This window comes from Balaenoptera ricei, chromosome 11 (assembly GCF_028023285.1).
Source record: "Balaenoptera ricei isolate mBalRic1 chromosome 11, mBalRic1.hap2, whole genome shotgun sequence".
NCBI lineage: Eukaryota > Metazoa > Chordata > Mammalia > Artiodactyla > Balaenopteridae > Balaenoptera > Balaenoptera ricei.
The window spans coordinates 59,954,219-59,973,629 of NC_082649.1; the positions used below are offsets into that span (position 1 = coordinate 59,954,219).

The 19,411-nt window shown below is 38.8% G+C and overlaps 1 protein-coding gene across 3 annotated transcripts in view; it reads right to left on the reverse strand.

Moving 5' to 3' along the window:
* Positions 1–19,411, reverse strand: part of SNRK (SNF related kinase) — a 63,621-nt gene that overhangs the window by 27,289 nt on the left and 16,921 nt on the right. For all 3 annotated transcript variants that reach the window (XM_059939261.1, XM_059939262.1, XM_059939263.1), the window contains 2 exons: positions 18,214–18,333; positions 17,645–18,118 (listed from right to left, as the gene is read on the reverse strand). In XM_059939261.1, coding sequence (XP_059795244.1) covers positions 17,645–18,118; positions 18,214–18,333 — 594 coding nt within the window. The remainder of the gene's footprint in view (positions 1–17,644; positions 18,119–18,213; positions 18,334–19,411) is intronic.

Here is a 19,411-nt window from a genome sequence, read left to right on the forward strand (position 1 = left end):
TTAACGGATCATGGCATTACCCTAGACTCCCTAAAATGTTAAACTTGTCGGGAGACTTTAACGTTATTATCATTTGAGGATAAAAAGAAATAAACTTTAAAATAGTGTATTTGCTATAAAAAGATTCAAAATTCAAAACATTAGTTCTTGAAATGTTTGTTTTGGTTAGTTCTCCCTGCATAATGCCTAAACTAGTCATGTGGTTTAAAAATGTATACAAGCTATTTTCCTACATTAAAAAAATCAACACATCTTTCTAGGGATTACAATAAACACAACCTGGTTGGTTCTACATTGGATTATAACTTTTAGATTCCTTCATATTAAAACTTTAGCTAGAGAGTTCTCTCAAATATAACCACACATTTCCTGTATTTAAAAGTTAACGCTTACTTTCTTCAGATTATGAAATACATGTTTAATGACAATAAGTTTCTATTAGCAGCCTGGGGGAAGCTCCCCCATTCCCAACACCACCATCTTTCATATTAGCCTATTAGATAGGTAAAGATATAACAGATTTGTTTTAATTTGCACTGTCCTGATTATTTTCTCCCAATTTCTCCAAGGTATAATTTACATACACTAGAATTCACCATTGTCAGTGTGCATCTCTGCAAGTTCTAACAAATGTAGTCGTGGAACTACTATCACAACCGAGACACAGAGATACAGAGCATCACTCCAGAAAGTTCCCTGTGCCTCTTTGCAGTCAACAACTCCTCCTCCCAGCCCAGCCCCTGGCAACCACGGGTCTGTTTCAGGTCCCGAAAGTCTTGCCTGTAAATGGACTCATACAGTGTGTAGTCTCTGAAGTCTGGCTTTCTTCACTGATGCATCTGAGATCTGTCCATGTTGCTGCACGTGCCAATAATTCATCAGTTCTTACTGCTGAGTGGTGTCCCTTTACACAGGTGTTCCACAGTTTATTTAAGATTGAGACCATCATGAATAAAGTCACTAAAAACATCTGTGTACAGGTGCTCATGCAAATTTAAATTTTCATTAGCCTTGGGTAAATACCTAGGAGTGGGTTTGCTAGGTCATATGTTAGCTTTATTAGAAACTACCCAATAATATGTGTGGGTTTATTTATGGATTCTTTATTCTGTTCCACTGATCATACCCTTTTGCTAATACCATACAGTCTTGATTACTGTAGCTTTATACTAAGTCCCAAATATTCTAATTACTCTTAAGGTTAACCTCTTCCTTCTTTATCGGCTATTTAAATGACTTGTAAATCGACTCCTCACTTGTCTTTAGGAGAGTTTTCTCACTGATTTGTAAGAGCTCTTTCTACAGTAAGAATAGTTATCAACTATATTACAAATTATTTCCCCAGTTTGTTTCCATCATAATTTTGTTTTAAACATATATGCACCATACCCATAAACTGTAATCAAATCGATCACCATTTCTTTATAATTCCTGTTTAGAAAGGCCAAGATCTTACGAATATTCAACTTTTTTTTGCGGTGGGGAGGCTTAATTCTTCATATAGAAATCCTGAATTCACCTGGAATTTATTGTGACATATGACATAGGTAGGGATCTATCATCCCTTCCTCTTGAAATATTTAATTATTCCAGTATAACTTATTAAATAATTCTTCCCCTGATGCCTTCTGATAATGGAGGAATTTAAAATTATTAAGGCCTCTTCCTTTTTCTACCTCTCTTAAAATCACCAGCTAAAGAATCATGGTAAGATACAGAGGTGCCCTTGGGCACCAGTCCTTACACTAAAGGGCCACAAAGCAGAAATTGATGTGTGTGTTCAGCAAGTATATGGCACCACTATTTGCCAGGCACTGTGCCAGGTGCTGAAATATAGTCCTCACAAGACCTTAGAGGTTGGCAATGAAGGGAGAATTTCCAGGAGAGCGGGCACTGCTGCCCTTGGGGTCCTGGGCCCTGCCACAGTTCGTTTCTGTTCATTCATTTACAGAGATGAATGAATGTTACAACCACCACCTGGCTTATAAAAGATAGCTCCACCTTATCTTCCATCTAAGATTCCCCTTTTAGAGCTGCTTCCATGGCAAGCATGTATCTCGCTCTACCTCCAAAAGTACCCGTAAGCCCGGATAAAAGCCTGGACTCCAGGTTACAAAGGGGCAGATCATGTTTTTAAGAGTTTTCAATTATGATTTCTTGATTCTTCCTCATCTCTTGTTGCTATCAGTGTGCCGGCCTCTAGGAGGTCCCTTTGCTACCTATCAGCTGAAGCTACAAAAATAAACTTATTCAACTTGCTAGAATTTTATGTAAAATTAACTAATAAATAAGGATATGAGTGAGACCCTGAATGACGACTGTAAACAAAATCCATGAGCTTTGTACATGGGTTGAGGGCAGTCCATTTCAGCATCCCAGCAGCCTTTATTTGCTTGCTTTCTGGTGCTCTACTGTGTTCAGGACAACTCAAGAACTAATCTAAAGAAAGGGCTCAATAAGTACTTTCCCTAATTGGTAGGAGACACTGATAGCTAAGGATTCTGAAGCTCATTTCTCCTACATAAAGTAACACAAGAACAATTTCAGAAAGCTTCCTTACCATATGAAAAGCTACTCCCTTCACTCCCCTGATAGCAGCCAGAAGAGTCAAAGGTTAGAAAGTCAGGGAACACAAATTCTCTACCTATTCTTGCCTCTGCTGATTGACGAGTTCATTTTAATACTGAAGCTAGATGGTTAAGTCCAAGAAGTTTTTATCAAGCTATTTACTGACAACTTGATAATACAACTATCCTTGAGACAGACAGCACCGTACGCCACCCATAAACTGATGACTGAGAAAAAAAATTAGGACTAATCTAAAACCACTAGGAATCTTCTGCTTCCAGGTAGAATACAATGGGTTGTAGCAGACTGAAGGTCCTGCTCTAACAACTAGAAACAAAAGGATAACTTGCAGAAATCATGATTTTAAAGCCTTGGGAGCAACAGGAATAGATGAACTAAAATTCCAGACTGGAAAGAGCCCTTTCTAGAGCTAAGGCAGAAATTCAAACAAGAATCATGTGACCTCCAGAGTTTCAATGGATCACAAATGTTCCTGAAGAAGGTTAAGCCCAATCAACTTATATTACACTATAACTAAAAGAGTATCTTAGGTATAACATCATTTTTAAAAACCCTGAAAACCAGGTAAGGTTAGGAAAATACAGCTACTCTGATGCAAGAATATAAGCTTACAGTGAACTGATATTTAATGTCTCATATATCAATCAACTGCTATCTGTATACATTAGTCTCTTAAGAATTTGTTAAACCAGTTTCAGCCCTCTAGAAACAAATTACCATTGCGTACAAAACTGGGAATCACACCCTGGAACATGGGGGTCACACCACCTGAGGGGCTTCCCTGCATCTACTGGAGCTCCCAATCCATGTTAAGTCTCTTTTAAACTGTTACAAGAACCTCCAAAGGTCAGTGAAGAGTTAATACACACAAACTCTGTTAACACAAAATGGGTTTAAAAAAAAAAAAAAATCTTACCTAACACACCAAATACCTACAGATTAAGTCTACTTTGGTTTTAAAAAATAAAAAGAACACTGTACCCGCAATGACTTGATGTTCCTTTTGGAAGTAGCCCTATCTAAAACCTTACCTCCAATTTTCCATTACAATCTTCCCAAGCCATAGCTAGGAAACTAAAAACACAACAAGGAAAATGAGAGCTCTAATATGTAAAACGAATTAGATGCGCACAAAAAACAAGGCCACTCACTATTCCACACCTGCATTTTATGCCCCAAAGCTTATTTCGAAACTGCTTGAGCTTATTCCTTCTGTCAGAAAGTTGTGGGCCCACTTTTTACTCAGCCCCAAGGTCTCATCTAAAAAGGGGCTTCACAGTGGTCCGTAAAACACCTCAGAAACTGCACCTCTGCATCTCTCCGAACAGAGGCACCACAGCTTTCATCAGACTCATGGTGAGTCCAGGACTCATTAAATATACATATAGAAGGGCAAGAAAAAGGAGTTCTGAAGTGACCAAAGAGAGCAGGAGGAGCCATGGAGGGCGACCACCACTAAACTTTGTAAAGAAGTTTAGAAGAACGTACATTTTCATTTCTTACTCTCTGTAATGTTTATTCATTCAAACAAACATTAAGAGCTTGCTGTGTTTACCAGGAGATGAGGATGGGACACAGATACAAACACAGTTCCCTCTCTCCAGGATCTTACTACTGAGCAAGCGGGACAAGTGAGCCATCTGGAGTGATTAGGCTTGGCATCACCCCATCCAATTCCAAAGGGAAAAGGCACGCAGGGCATATGTCCTCTGCAACTCATCACCCTCTTTTTTTAGCCATTCACAAGCCTTCTATTATTTTTTATCCAACAAACTAGAGTGCCTCCTCTGTGCCTGGCTGCACCCCAGGCACTAGAATTCAGGCGCATCTATGAAGAGGGTCTCCCTTCACAGTCTTATTTTCCTACTCACCAGACGTTGTCACAAATGCTGAGGGCCCACAATTTTTTCCTTAGGTTCCAGGGTTTAAAATAATTCTGAATTAAAGTTTTAAAATATTAAATTAGGCAGTGTCTTATACTATACTGGATGTAACTTTAAACACATCACCATCAGGCTAACAAATCAATAAAAATTAGCTAAGATACACCAATGTTTTCCAAACACAGTGCAGATTATATAGAAAATGTGCTACACAGAATGATGGGACTGAGACATGAAAAATGGTGAAGGGCACGAACTGGCATCATAGCTGTAAGGAAGCATCAGCTCCACACAGGAGTCTCTGCTGGTGAACTTGGCCTAGCTCCGGGGGTCCTGTGCCATGTCTGCTCTCCACCTCTGTCTACCAAAGTCCACATTAACAGATGAGGATCTGACTGACAGAAGCCATAGTCCTTGAAAGAAGGAAGCCACTCTGTGTGTTAAGGTGACTGTGAAAGCGCTGCTCAAGCAGCCACCCTGGGAGTCATGACAGGACCCGCCAGGCAAGGTTTCCCCAGAAAGCGGGGCCTGCGGTTGACTAGCCCCGCCAGGCCCGCCTCAGGGAGCGCACGGGACAGACATGAAGCCGGCACCCTGACGTAAGCAGACACGCATCCTTCAGCAGCTCTTTAACACACGACAGTCACTCCACAGGCCATTCGGAGCTCTGAGTCTGTTCAGCAATGTGCGCTCTGACTGAAAGGATTCCAAATTTCCTGCGTCACTGAGTTGGTTCTACTATAGTTTGTTCTGTGAACTAGCCTTTTCTTTAACAGGTTTATGCCTCTCCCCACAAATAAAAAGCTTAAAAAACACCCAAGCAGATTATGATGTTTTCAACTCCCCAAAGGTTTCCTAGGCTACAACCTGAAGTGAAGATAAGTGGTTTCGGTTTCCATATGTACTTCTGTATTAAAATAGCTCCTGTTTGGGGTGTTTTGAACAACTCTTCTCAAGTTCCAAGAAACTAACCAGTTATCAAATAAACATCAGGACTTTCATTTGTTTTTTTAAAATCTAACATGAAAACACACACACACACACACACACACACACCCCTTCTTTAGAAGTCAACCTACTCCCTGAACACAAAAAAACCTAACATTCTGCAAGTTAAACACAACTAAAGACATGAGCGGGAAAGCACACGTGCACAGGCCTGCCCTCCCCCCGGTTCGCCCATGCAGCCAGCGTTTCAGAAGTCCCCCCAGGACAAATTTCCAGAGGAGCGAGCACCTCAGGAAGGAAAATGAGGGGCAATGCAGCCCCACAGAAACATGAAGGCGGCGTGCTTCTCCTCCAGAGGAGGACATGCTGAGACAGTCCGAGCTGCCGGCTGAAGGGGGTCTTCATTCACCTAAACCCTACAACAGTCCTAAGGCAGGAACCGTTCCTACCTGCACTGCACAGAGAGGTGAGGCAAGTGGGGAAGGAGATCGGCTGGGTGGGGAGAAGGTGAGGCCTGAGGGCAGGGGGCTGGGAGACAGCAGGACCCTGAGGCTGGGCTGGGGCGGGAGGAAGGTGACTGACAGCCCATGTGGCTGGAGCTGAGCAGAGACAGGGAAAACCGGGAGGGAAAGTCAGGGAAGAAATGGGGGGAGCCGACCTTGAGGGTCACGCGGCCACAGTGAGGACTCCAGTTTTGACTCTGAGTGGAACGGGAAGTCTTTAAGGTGTTCTGAGCAGAGGAGTGACATAACAGACTCCAGTCTTCAAAGGAACTGAGCAGCACCGTTTTCCTCCTCAGCAGGGGTGACCTGAGACTGCCGCCTCCGGCTGCAGACCCGAGGAAGCCCCTCCTTACAGCTCTCCTTAAAGCTGCTCCCCAGGGCACCTCCGACTCGCCCTCGCCCCAAGCCCCAGAAGCCACCTCTCCCCGGAACTGTCAGTATCTGAGAAGGGCAGCAGCACGGAACAGAGAAAAGGAAAGCGGCTTCCAAAATCCCTTCTCTTACCTGCTTCCTAAGATACACGCACTCGTGCGTATCAGCCCAACTCTTACCTCCTCAGACAGAATACCCAAAGACTCAGATCAGAGCTGGGCTCTAGTTTGAAAAGTAGGTGAACAGTAACTTCCAGTTTTTATTCTAATAGGACCTGCGGTTACCAGCCCTGCACACCTTTGTCTTTCCACAGGATTTTAGGGGGAGTAAGTGGTGCACTAAGGTCCACCTAAAACAAAACAAAACCCCTGTCTAGTTAATAGTAGAGCCCTTAGAAAACTGCAAAGGTGCTATAAATCTTCTGGATGAAGAAAACGATTTTAAATGAGGCAATGAGGCAACCTTCTGACTACAGTGGAAAGGAAGCAGGCGGGACAGTCTCTGGGCTCCTCAGGACAAGGGACCCTGACGGCTGTTTAGTTTCAAGTTCCAGGCACTGGAGAGGCATCAGAAAACATTTCCAAGGGACCTGAAATTTGGTTTTCACTTACTTATCCCTAAATGAACACAGAATGTGACTAAAAATGGGGGGGCGGGAGGTGGAGAGAGGTGGAGGGGAGAAATTTAAACTCAATTCTCAACATCAGAAAGAATATACATTCTCGCTCACTTTTTTGAGCCTGAAGGTTAAAAAAAATTTTTTCCCCAATGCTTATTATCTAAAGAACATGAGAATTAAAATACTGGGAATCTTTTTTCCACTAATGGCTAAAAACATTTGATTCTATGGGTCTGAATCAGCGGTAGGGAAGGCTAGATGAATATCAGAATCTCATGAAAGCTTCTGGTTGTGGGCCTCACCCAAGACTATCAGAATCAATCTCTAGCAGGGTTGCCCAGGCAAGGTTTTTTTTTTTTCCTTTTTAAGTCTCCCCCAGGTGAAACTGATGGGCGATGAATTGAGAACCACCAATTTAAATCTTACCATACCACTAGGTACAGTAAGTTATACTTTTCAAAATAGAGTCACCACATATTTCATTTGATCACAGCCTTATCACACAGTGAGAACAATAAGTACCATGGCTAAAAATGCAACAGGGAAAACATCAAAAACACGCAAATCATTTCTATCATATTTTTCAGATGTCTCACTGAGAAATCTATGGTTGAGTCAGCCTGAAAAACCCATCTATAGGGTACCTATAGATTATACTACCTCTAACACTTCATGCTCAAATATTAAATTCAATAACAGCTGATTTATAAAACCCAAAAGATTTTACTCAAGGCACTGCTACCTGCTTCTCAAATACTTGATTATACAACATTCACATTTTAAAGCCAGTACATTGTGAAGACAGAACTAATACCAAATCAAGTGCTTTTATTTAGTGTTCATGCCAGATCAATTTTTAATTGTGATTTCTGAAATAATTTTCATTTCTCATAGACATGTGAAACTTCAGAAAGTTTAAGGAAGGATTTTCATTTTTTCTTTTGGTTTTATATGACAAGTGATGGCACCATACTTTGTAAAAGGTAGCTGTCAGAGCATATGACCCTGCATTTGGCAGCTGGGTTGTGGAAGGTGTGTGCCACACTTCTATGGATATGTTTTTCAGTTCTCAGCAACCAAATGCTACCCGTGTGACTAGGCCTAAGCCCCAGGCTGCAATGCAGCTCATACTGGGCACACTTACACAAGCAGGTTCTGTGTTTCCTTTTTTTAGTTTTCCAAGGTTTCTGCCCTGGGCCTGGGTATGGGCCTGGTTTAACAAGCATGAGTGTATAAAGCCTAAAGTTCCTCTTTAGCCCTTGGCACGATAGTGATCAATTAATTATGAGATAACAGGTAACATCATCCCTCCGCTGAACTGTAGAGACCAGATCTGCCTTGCTCAGTGCTGTATCCTGGGCGCCTGGCATGGACTAAGCATGCCATAAACACGTGCTCAAGAGAGGGAGGGAAAGCAGGGGAGGGACCGGATGGAAGCAAGCCTGGTTTTCACCTTGGTCAGTAGAACAGCAAACCGTTGATGACTGCAAAGCTGAGAAGGACAGAGAAAACCTCGAAGAACAGCACTCGGTCTGTTACTCACGTGGCAGCATCACCTACAGCAGGATGTGCTCAGGCCAGAGAAGTGTTCTAAGGCCATGCCCACTCCCACATGCAAATAAAACAAACAAGGTGCTACTTTAAAGCAGACCAAACTTCCTTACCTACGCACAGAAGAGGCTCAAATCATCCCTTAAAAATATATAATCCCAAACTCCACACTTGGGCCTAATACTCTGACACAAGCCTACAGTCTTCTAATCTAGACTCATCAGGACCATATGTCTAAATGACAAATAGTATAAGAATAAGTAATATAAAATTTAGCCAGATTCTGACTCTGGGAAGAAAAGGTCCAAGTCGGAAAATACTGAAACATTACAAAGACATCTGGCTCTAATAAACAACTGAGAAAAATGAAACTGTACACACTGAGAGTTGGTGCAGCTTGGGAAGGACTGTAAAAGCAAGTACACAGGCAGCTTTTCTGTAATAAATCTGAAATAAAAGCAAGGAATTATCAATTCATAGTCTAAGCTATAATGGCAGATCTATGTTAATCAAAGAGAAAATTTCCGATTTGCTTACATCTTTTTGGATTATTTCAAAGTTCTATCACAAAGTTTAGGTTAGGTTGCACTATCTGTATAGGAAGGAGGAATCCTTTTAAATCACAGGACTAGAGCAGAGCGACGAATGGCTACCATAAGCGCATTAAATGTGGTCTCCAGTTTCACTTCAGCTCTTGGCTTAAATACACCAAGATTTCCCAAATATTATACAAAATATAATTAGCATATAAATTTTTTTAACATCTTTATTGGAGTATAATTGCTTTACAATGTTGTGTTAGTTTCTGCTGTATAACAAAGTGAATCAGCTATGCATATACATATATCCCCATATTCCCTCCCTCTTGCGTCTCCCTCCCATCCTCCCTATCTCACCCTTCTAGGTGGTCACAAAGCACCGAGCTGATCTCCCTGTACTATGCAGCTGTTTCCCACTAGCTATCTATTTTACATTTGGTAGTGTATATATGTCAATGCCACTCTCTCACTTCGTCCCAGCTTCCCCTTCCCCTGGCCCGTGTCCTCAAGTCCATTCTCTACATCTGTGTCTTTATTCCTGTCCTGCCCCAGGTTCATCAGAACCATTTTTTTTTTTAAGATTCCATATATGTGTTAGTATACAGTATTTGTTTTTCTCCTTCTGACTTACTTCACTCTGTATGACAGACTCTAGGTCCATCCACCTCACTACAAATAACTCAATTTCGTTTCTTTTTATGGCTGAGTAATATTCCATTGTATATATGTGCCACATCTTCTTTATCAGTGGTTAGGAATCCGCCTGCCAATGCAGGGACACGGGTTCAAGCCCGGGTCCGGGAAGATCCCACATGCCGCGGAGCAACTAAGCCCGTGCGCCACAACTACTGAGCCTGCGCTCTAGAGCCCACAAGCCACAACTACTGAGCCCACGTGCCACAACTACTGAAGCCCACACACCTAGAGCCTGTGCTCCACAAGAAAAGCCACCACAATGAGAAGCCCACGCACCACAACAAAGAGTAGCCCCTGCTTGCGGCAACTAGAGAAAGCCCGCGCGCAGCAACGAAGACCCAACGCAGCCAAAAATAAATAAATAAATAAATTTATTTTTTTTAAAAATGAACACAATTCTAAGATGTGTCTATAGACTTCATCAGATCTTAAGGCATTACTGAACCTGAAAAAGCTAAGAATCACTACTCTAAAATAAATGCAAGTACATATTTTTAACATGGTGAAGGTTAAATGCTCTCACCTCAGTGGACATAGGATAATTTTTGGCTGATTATCTAGTTTTACAATTGTTTTTATTTTAAAAAATACAATATAAAAATACATTTGTTAGCCTGTATCTGAACACTGAAAAAATGCAGTGTGTTTCTGTCATGGCGACCTTCATTCCCAGACCATAATCAGGCATTACTGTTAAAAATAAAGTAAAAACAACCCCTACACAACATCTCAGGAACATGTACATTGGAATACTTTTTTGTTTTTTTAATTTAGTTTATTTTTGGCTGTGTTGGGTCATCATTGCTGCCCACGGGCTTACTCTAGTTGCCGCAAGCGAGGGCTACTCTTCATTGCAGTGCACGGGCTTCTCGTTGTGGTGGCTTCTCTTGTTGTGGAGCACGGGCTCTAGGCGCACAGGCTTCAGTAGTTGTGGCGTATGGGCTCAGTAGCTGTGGCTCGCAGACTCTAGAGCTCAGGTTTAGTAGTTGTGGTGCACGGGCTTAGCTGCTCCACGGCATGTGGGATCTTCCCGGACCAGGGATCGAACCTGTGCTCCCTGCATTGGCAGGTGGATTCTTAACCACTGTGCCACCGGGGAAGCCCTACATTGGAATACTTGTCTTCCAGGCAATGAATAATATGTATTTTTTAACTTTTTATCTTGAAATAATTATAGATTCACAAGAGTTGCCAAAAAAAAAAAAAAAAGAAGTACAGGGAAGTCCCATGTACTCTTCACGCAGTTTCCCCGGCGGCAACACCTTACTTAACTATAGCACAATATCACATAGGAAACTGACATTGGTTCAGTCCACAGAGCTTATTCAGATTTCACTGTTTTACATGCACTCATCTGTGTGTAGCTTCCATGCAATTTTATTACATGTGTAGATTCATGTAACGACAAGAGATACAGAAGTGCTCCATCACAACAAGGTTCCTTCATGCTATCCCTTTATAACTACACCACTCACTACCATCTCTAGCCCATGGCAACCACCAATCTGTTCTCCATCTTTATAAGTTTGTTATTTCAAGAGTTATAAATGGAATTATGCAGTACGTAAGCTTTTGAGATCGGCTTTTTTCACTCAGCATAATTCTCTTAAGATCCACCTATGTTGTTGTATCAATAGTTTGTTCCTTTTTATTGCTGCATAGTATTCCAGGGCAAGGATGCACCACAGTTTAACCATTCACCCACTGAGGGACATCTGGCTTGTTTCCAGTTTGGGGCTATTACAAATAAAGCTGCTATGAACATCCACATACAGGTTTTCATGTGAAAATAAACACCTAGGAGTGCAACTGCAGGGTTGTATGGGAAGTACATATTTAGTTTTATAAGAAACTGCCAAACTATTTTCCAGAGTGGTACAGTAGTGACTCCTCTCTTGTTATTCTTTTTCATAATTGTTTTAGCTCTTCTAGGTCCTTGGCCTTTCCATACAAATTTTAGAATAATGTTGTCTATGTCTTCAAAAACTTTGCAGGGCTTTTGACAGGAACTGCATTAAATCTATGGATCAACTTGAGGAGAAGTGACATCTGTACTATGTTCCAATTCATGAATATGATTTGTCTCTCCATTCATTTAAGTCTCCTCTGATTTCCTTCATTAGCACTTTGCATTTTTCAGCATAAATTATTTTATGTTTTGTTAGATGTATACATTTTCTTTCGCATGATTGTAAATATTATTGTGTTTTTAATTTCAGTCTCCAGATGTTTGTTAATATATACAGATGCAATTGATTTTTATGTGTTGATTTTGTATCCTGTGATCCTGCTGAATTCACTTACTGGTTCTAGGAATTTTTCTGTAGATACATACCTTGAGATTTTCAACGTAGGCAATCATGTCATCTGCAGATTGAGATAGTTTTATTTCCTCCTTTCCAATCTGTATGCCTTTCAGTACTATGCCAAATAAGAGTGGTGAGCGTACATCCTTGCCTTGTTTCCAAACTTAGGATGAAAGCATTCAGTCTTTCACCATTAAGTATGATGTTAGCTGTAGGTTTTTGTAGATGCTCTTTATGAAGCTGAGAATGTTCCCCTCTATTCCTAGTTTACTGAGAGCCAGCAAAGAGTAATATTTTAATGTAGGAAAAATAACAGATTTATAAAAAGAACTCCAAGCTTTCTGCATACTCATATGCATGAGGACACTTCTCATAACTCCATAAATGAATAATATCCATTAAATGCTGAACTGCAAATTGTAGAGTGTATACAGATTTTCTGTTTACTTCCCAAAAAGCTTGTACACACCGAGTCTAAATCCAGATCTCTGCTCTGTACTAATATGGAGCCATGTTTTATATAATTTAGCTTTCAATGATATCTCCTGCATATTAATTTAGCAAATAATAAACTAATGAAGAGACTGAATATTTCATCTTTGAAACAGTTTGTCTATAAACTAGGAAGCATCTAATACAGTGGTTTTCAGTTCCAGAGCTGTAACATCCCAGGAAGCCTCTGAATCTCAACTGAGATGACAAAGTTTTCAATACCAAATTTAGTTCATTTTAACTTGAAAATAAACTTTAAAAATTTAGTGAAGTAGAAAGACATAAACAATTGCAGGGTTTTACAACAACTGAAAAGTTCTGTCCACGATCTAAGAAACAGTTTTCCCATTTCAGAGTTTCTATAATGAAGAAACCTTTAAAGCATACTTCAATTTTGTTTTTTAAAGCAGAGTAAGGTCTTTTCCAATACTGCTTTGAAAAAAAGAAACCCTCACCTACCCAGAAATTCACCTGGAGGCTTACTACAAGGGCCCCCTACAGGGCCAGCAGCAAGGTCCCCAACAGTTTCAGCAGAGCCTGAGCTCTCCAGAGCAACATCATGACGTGTGCATGACTCCAGCAGGGACAGGTCCATCCCCTGCCTGACCTTCCATCATCTAAACTGATGTAATTAGCAGTGATAATGAGTTTTCCACCCTGTACACTGCTGCACTGCAATCTCTACCACAGGAATTCCAAAGACTGTGATGAGAGATTCCAGGATTTTTCACAAAGATCATTTTTTATCTTTCCTTTCTAACTTGGCAAAGTCAACTTAATATACATTCTTGAAAGCCAACAGAGGCAACTGGAATCAACAGCTCACTGAGCAAGATCTAGCTCTCCTTCTCCCCCCAAATCCCTAGATCTGATCGCAAAGGTAGATGGCACATGCAATCAGACTGAAAGAGGAAACCAGCTGGTAGGAGCGTCTGTGGTGCTCCTTTCTAGAAGACACAGTCTGGAAACAGGAAGAAATTGCACTAAGACAACCATTAGAAGGATGAATCAATTTCTCTCACCCCATAACTCACCAAGCATGAACAAGCAGGTATTTGTTCTAGGTGGGAGGAGTGACTGTGGGCACCAGGGGCAGAGGTGTACTGACAGTCTGTCAAATAGTAAGACCAGACACCAGGCCACACTCTGCTCCTCTCCCACATCCACTGGAGGCTACTCAGACATTATATTCACAGACAGACTATTACGGAATCTCAAAAAAAGACATAAACACACAACTAACAATCCCCAAGAACCTAGGAAACATGGGCAGCATAAGAGAGGAACCAAGTGCATCAAACGGAAGAACTAATACCCAAGAAAAATCATTTAATGGAGCATTTCCAGAAATGTGAAACTATGCTTCACAGGATAAATGAAATGTATAGCCCAACAAAGAAAATAAAATTAAATTCACATAAGACTTCACCCTGGCAACTTTAGAAGCAAAAGGTGACAGGAAAATATCTTCAAAGTTGGGAAGAAAATGATTCTCAATACGTATTTCTATACCCAGCCAAATTACCATTCAAATGTGATGACATTTTTAGACAAAGACTTGGCAAACTTCTCACAAATCATCTCTAAAGAATTACAAACAAAACAAAAATAATCTAAGTGAAAGATAGAAAGGTGAAGATTCAGTGGTAAACCAAGAAATTAGTAAAATTAAGTCCAAAATTAAATATTTTTTATAAAATAAATAAAAGCAAATAAAAAAATCTTTTACTCAAAGGAAAGTGAAAGCAAACTATAGTTGTTTGTATGATAGAGGGAATGATACAAATATCAATTAACTCCAGACATTAAGAGTAGACACTAATACAAAGAAACAGATTGCACATCTTGCAAACCACTGAAGGAGGAGCAAAGAAAACTTGAATAACCCAACAAAATATGGAAAAAGGTAACAATGAAATAAGGCAAATGAAAAACACAAAATAAGATAGCACAAATAAGTCCAAACATTCCAGTCAAAACAAATATGAATGGATTAAATTCACCTATTAAAAGTCTGACTCACAGATTATAGACACAAAATCCAGCTACATATTATTTAAGAAAGATAAATCTAAAACAAAATGACGAATAGGATCGAAGGCAATAAGAAAATAAGTACAGTTTCACATTGCTAAAAGCTATAGCCCACCATGTAAAATAAATTATATAAACTTTTATATATCTAACACAGCTTGAAAATAACATGTACTAAGCAAAAACTGATTAAAATACAAAATTCACAGATAAAAGTAGGAGACTAGCATAATTCTCTCATAGAATAACAGATTAGAATAAAAACATAATGACACAAAGGAAATTACATAATTAACAATCTTAATTATGTATAAAAATTCTGTACGTACCAAAAATTTTAATCATACAGGGAATAATAACCAAAAATGACTATGTATTAAACCACACAGAAAATCTCAAAATATTCCCAAAGCAGAAACCAATCAGGCATATTTATTGACTGCAATGTACTAAAATTAGAAGTTAAAACCAAATGGTTAAAAGGAAAAATAAATGTATCCACTCTGAATTTTTAAAAAACAAAAAAACTAAACAAGAAACAAAGGAGAGAAGATAAAGTTTAGCAATGAACAACAATGACTGCAGAGTGAAACCCCTGGGATGTTACCAGAGATGGAGGGAGAAGGCAACATACAGCCTTAGATGTAAATATTTTGTTAGAAATCAGGACAATAAGGGAAAAAAGCTTTCAATTCAAGACACTAAAAAAGAAAAAAGAAAACTCAAAGGTCCTAGAAAGAATTAAGAAAAATGAAAGAAAAAGTAATGATATAGAAACCAAAAAGTATAGTTAAATAAAATCAAAATCTGATTCTTTGAAAATAATAATAAAATACACAATTTCTGAACTAAGTTTCAATGTTGAAGACCAGTGTACTCAAAAAAAAACTTACCTATAAAATTGAACCAAAGTTGTTTTATTTAGCAACATCTGATAATTTAATTAAATGACAGATTCTAATATTTATTCCCAACCAATTTTGCTAAACATCTGTGAAAACTCACTGATTTTGGCATAATAAACTAATACTACATTAACAGAGAGATAACTTTCCATTTGTTTTTTAAAGCAATTCTGTAGTAAATTCAATCACACAATTACACAAAATGTATGGAAATAAATACAAATAAAGAAAATAAACTCCACCCAATTCTACTGTACCAACATAAGTTAACCATTTATCAGACTGGTGATTATCCTTCTAAACGATTTTCTTTTCCTTTTTAAAAACTTGTTTAAAGTTCTATTATGCAATATTTATGATATAAGGGGAGAGAAAAAGAATATTACAATGAACACCTGCACATTCACTACTCAACTTAGGAAATAAACATCACCAATACACTTGAAACCCTCTAGATATGCCTGCCCCTTAGAAGTAACTAGTTTGATCTCATGTGTTCTTCATACTTTACTGCATGTGCATGCACCCCTAAACAATATATCATACTGCTCTGTATGTTTTAAACTTTCATATAAATGTTATAATACTGTATGTATTCTTCACTCATTTTTTCACTTAAACAAGTTTGTGAACTCCAGCCATGCTGACATAGTTTATTAATTTTCACCAAGCTATAGTTTTACCACATGAATAATGAACAATTTATTCTCCTGCTGATGAATAGTCAATGTTGCTAAAAACATTCTTTGAAAATCTCTTGCATACATAGGAAGCAGAACTGCTGGGTCTCAGGATGTGTACATCTTTAACTTTACCAGATATTGACAAACTGTCATCTACAAAGCACAAGAGTTCCTGATGTTCTATAGTCTTAGCTACACTTGGTTTTGTCAGACTTTAGTTTTTCTCAATGTGAAAAGTAAGAAAATATCTTACTGTGGTTTTAATTTGCCTTTCCCTGATTATTAGTGAGGTTGAACATCCTTTTCATGTTGAGACATTTATGTTTCCTCTTCTGCATATTCTGGGCCTCATTTTCAGATTAGAGCCTCTCCACTAATCAAAAATCTCTGCCTCAAATATTCTAATGAAAGACTTTAGTGAAGCCTGGTTATCTGTAGTGTGCAGAAACCATTTTTAACCCTTTCTTTTCCAGAACACATAGTCTAACATGAAAAACAGTGTCTTGGTGTACAGAGCATTCAGTGTTAAGATCAGCACTCTTCAATGTGTGTCTTTAATCTTCTATAACCTGCATTTTAAATGATCAGAATGCAAATGGAAGGCTCATATCTATGAAGTCTGATATCATGTGCATGTAATATTTGGGCATATTTTTCCAAGACTAAACCTACAATTTTAAAAGCTGACCACACCTTCAGATTAACAAGTCCTTAAAAATTGAAAGTAAATTCCTAAATGACCTTCAAAACAGATATGATCCCAAGGGGACAAAGTTGACACAAACTGAAAAGCAATAAACCCTTCTACCACAACTAAATAACTCAAGACAAGTGAGTGAGAGCGTGAAAATGTGTTGGAGTGAAGGGAGAGGGTCAGTGGGAATGCCAAATGCTACCACTATTCTGGAATCCACCACACAGCAGGCACTCTGTGTATCAATTTCCTTTTCTGTACAATGAGACAGACAATAACCACCACACAGGTCACTGTGAAAAGTAAACAAGAGAACATACGATACCTGTATCTGATCTAATTCTATTTTATGGATGAGGAAATGAAGCAGAGAGAGGTCAAGTACACTGTTCAAGGTCACAATAAATGATTCCAATGCCCCAATTCTTCACACTGCACTGTCATATTCACAGTATCTGTCTAATATGGGTCTCATGACTGTTAAAAAGTATTCACAGGAAGGAGATGACTAGAAGTATCTCAGAAGACAGGAAAAGTACTCAGACCTTAAAAAAAATTAAAACGGGCAGATGAGAGGTTACCTTAGATAGCAACTTAACTCATTTTCCTTTGTGCTGACAAATACACTTTCGACATTAGCCATCTAAAAGGTAAAATAAACTCATTGCCAGCTTTAGAGAAACATGGCATTCGTGAAACCCAATCTGTTAACTAAGACCCATTTAACAGAAATTCTCTTAGAAATTATTTTGATACCAACAACAACAGATTTGACCAAATACACTCTAGCCAGTAGAATTCAAGAGGACAAATACTGGAAGGTTACCTACCTACCGCAGGTGCATCATACTCATCACCAAGCAGAATTTCTGGTGCAGAATATGCAAGAGATCCACAGCTTGTAGTGAGCTTCTTCCCTGGTTGAAACTTGTTGCTGAAACCAAAGTCTGTCAACTTTACAAGACCCTGTTTTTCAAAGAAGACCACATTCTCAGGTTTTAAGTCTCTGTGAACCACATGGAGTTTATGGCAATAAGATATGGCATGAACTATCTGAGCAAAGTACTTCTTGGCCAAGTCTTCATTAAGTCCCTCCTCGTGCTTCATTATGTAATCGAACATGTCTCCTCCATCCCCAAGTTCTAGAATAAGATATAGTTTGGTCTGGGTGTCAATAACTTCGTAAAGGCGTACGATGTTGGGATGCTGCACTAGTTTCATGCATCTCACTTCTTGGAAAAGATGACCAGTGGCTAGAGTGTCCAATTTTGTCTTGTCAATAACTTTTACTGCCACTTTTTCACCTGTAAAGACATGCCTGGCAAGTTTAACCACTGCAAAATGACCTCGACCCAAGGTTTTATCCAGATCATACAATCCAGCAATCTTCCCATCATACCCTCGCTTGAATCCTGCCATGCTGGTCCAACCGAAGAAAAAATATTTAGACTGTTGAAAATGGATCTTCTCATATATCTGCTGAAAATAAGGAATTCATTTTCAATGTCGCCATGGACATCTACAAAAATAAGAGAAATAAAATTAAGTTTTCTGTGACTTTTCCTTTTATAGCTTCATTTTTCTTTAAATTTTAAGAGAAGCTTGAAATAAATATACTGAGACATAAAATGAGTCAGGAGCATTTATAACAACCTATTTACATATTTAGGATTTACATTATAAAGGTTGATAATTTAAATACCATTTTACTTTGCAAACTGATAAAAAGTTAGTTTGTTGAAACAATTTTTTGGTGATGTCAGAAATAAGAAAACTGGCAAGTTTGATAAGCTATGTTTTTAAAGAATATTTTCCAAAAGTAATTTCTATTAGTGTCTTAAAAAAGAAGTCAGGGATTGACAAGAAAGGGAAAACACAAAGAATATACACTTGGACAGAAACCAACAACTTTTTCCTGTTATTCCAAAATTAGCACTATTTCCTTTAAAATCTCTTCAATAAAGGTTTCTCTAACTCTCCCAGGTGATATTACCTTCCCTTCTCTTCTCTGCATCTCCAAAGCACCATGGGACACCACCATCCCAGGCGGTCTTATTCTATAGGTTTTTGTATATACCGCCTTTATCCTGAGACTGCAAGGTTCCTGAGGGGTCTATGGTTCTATCAATATTTTTTACTTCTACCCTTCCCTAATGCCTAGAACAGTTCTACATACAGCAGGTAATTAAAATTTTGTTAAATTTTGAAATGCAACTTTTTTTCAAAATGTTTACAAGGCAATGGTTTGCTCTTGCATCACTAGTGCCTGGAACAGTAAGTGGCACACAGTAGGTGCTTATTATTTGCTGACTGACTGGTACTCACTCTTCGTGCTTATCAGTTATGCTTATCTTTATTACGGTTTTCCAACTCTCAAACAAAACCTACTATGATCTGCTTATATTTCAAGAACAGACAAGCATGCATTTAAACCATTTAACTGTTAAAGACCATTTGGCTTTAAAGACCTCATTTCATATGGAATTTAAAATTCTCATCCTTTATAGTGTAAACCTTAAAATATAGAAATAGGTTCTTATAAATGACCCTGACTCAGAAAAATTTTTAAATGTATATAATTACATAAATTAAGACAT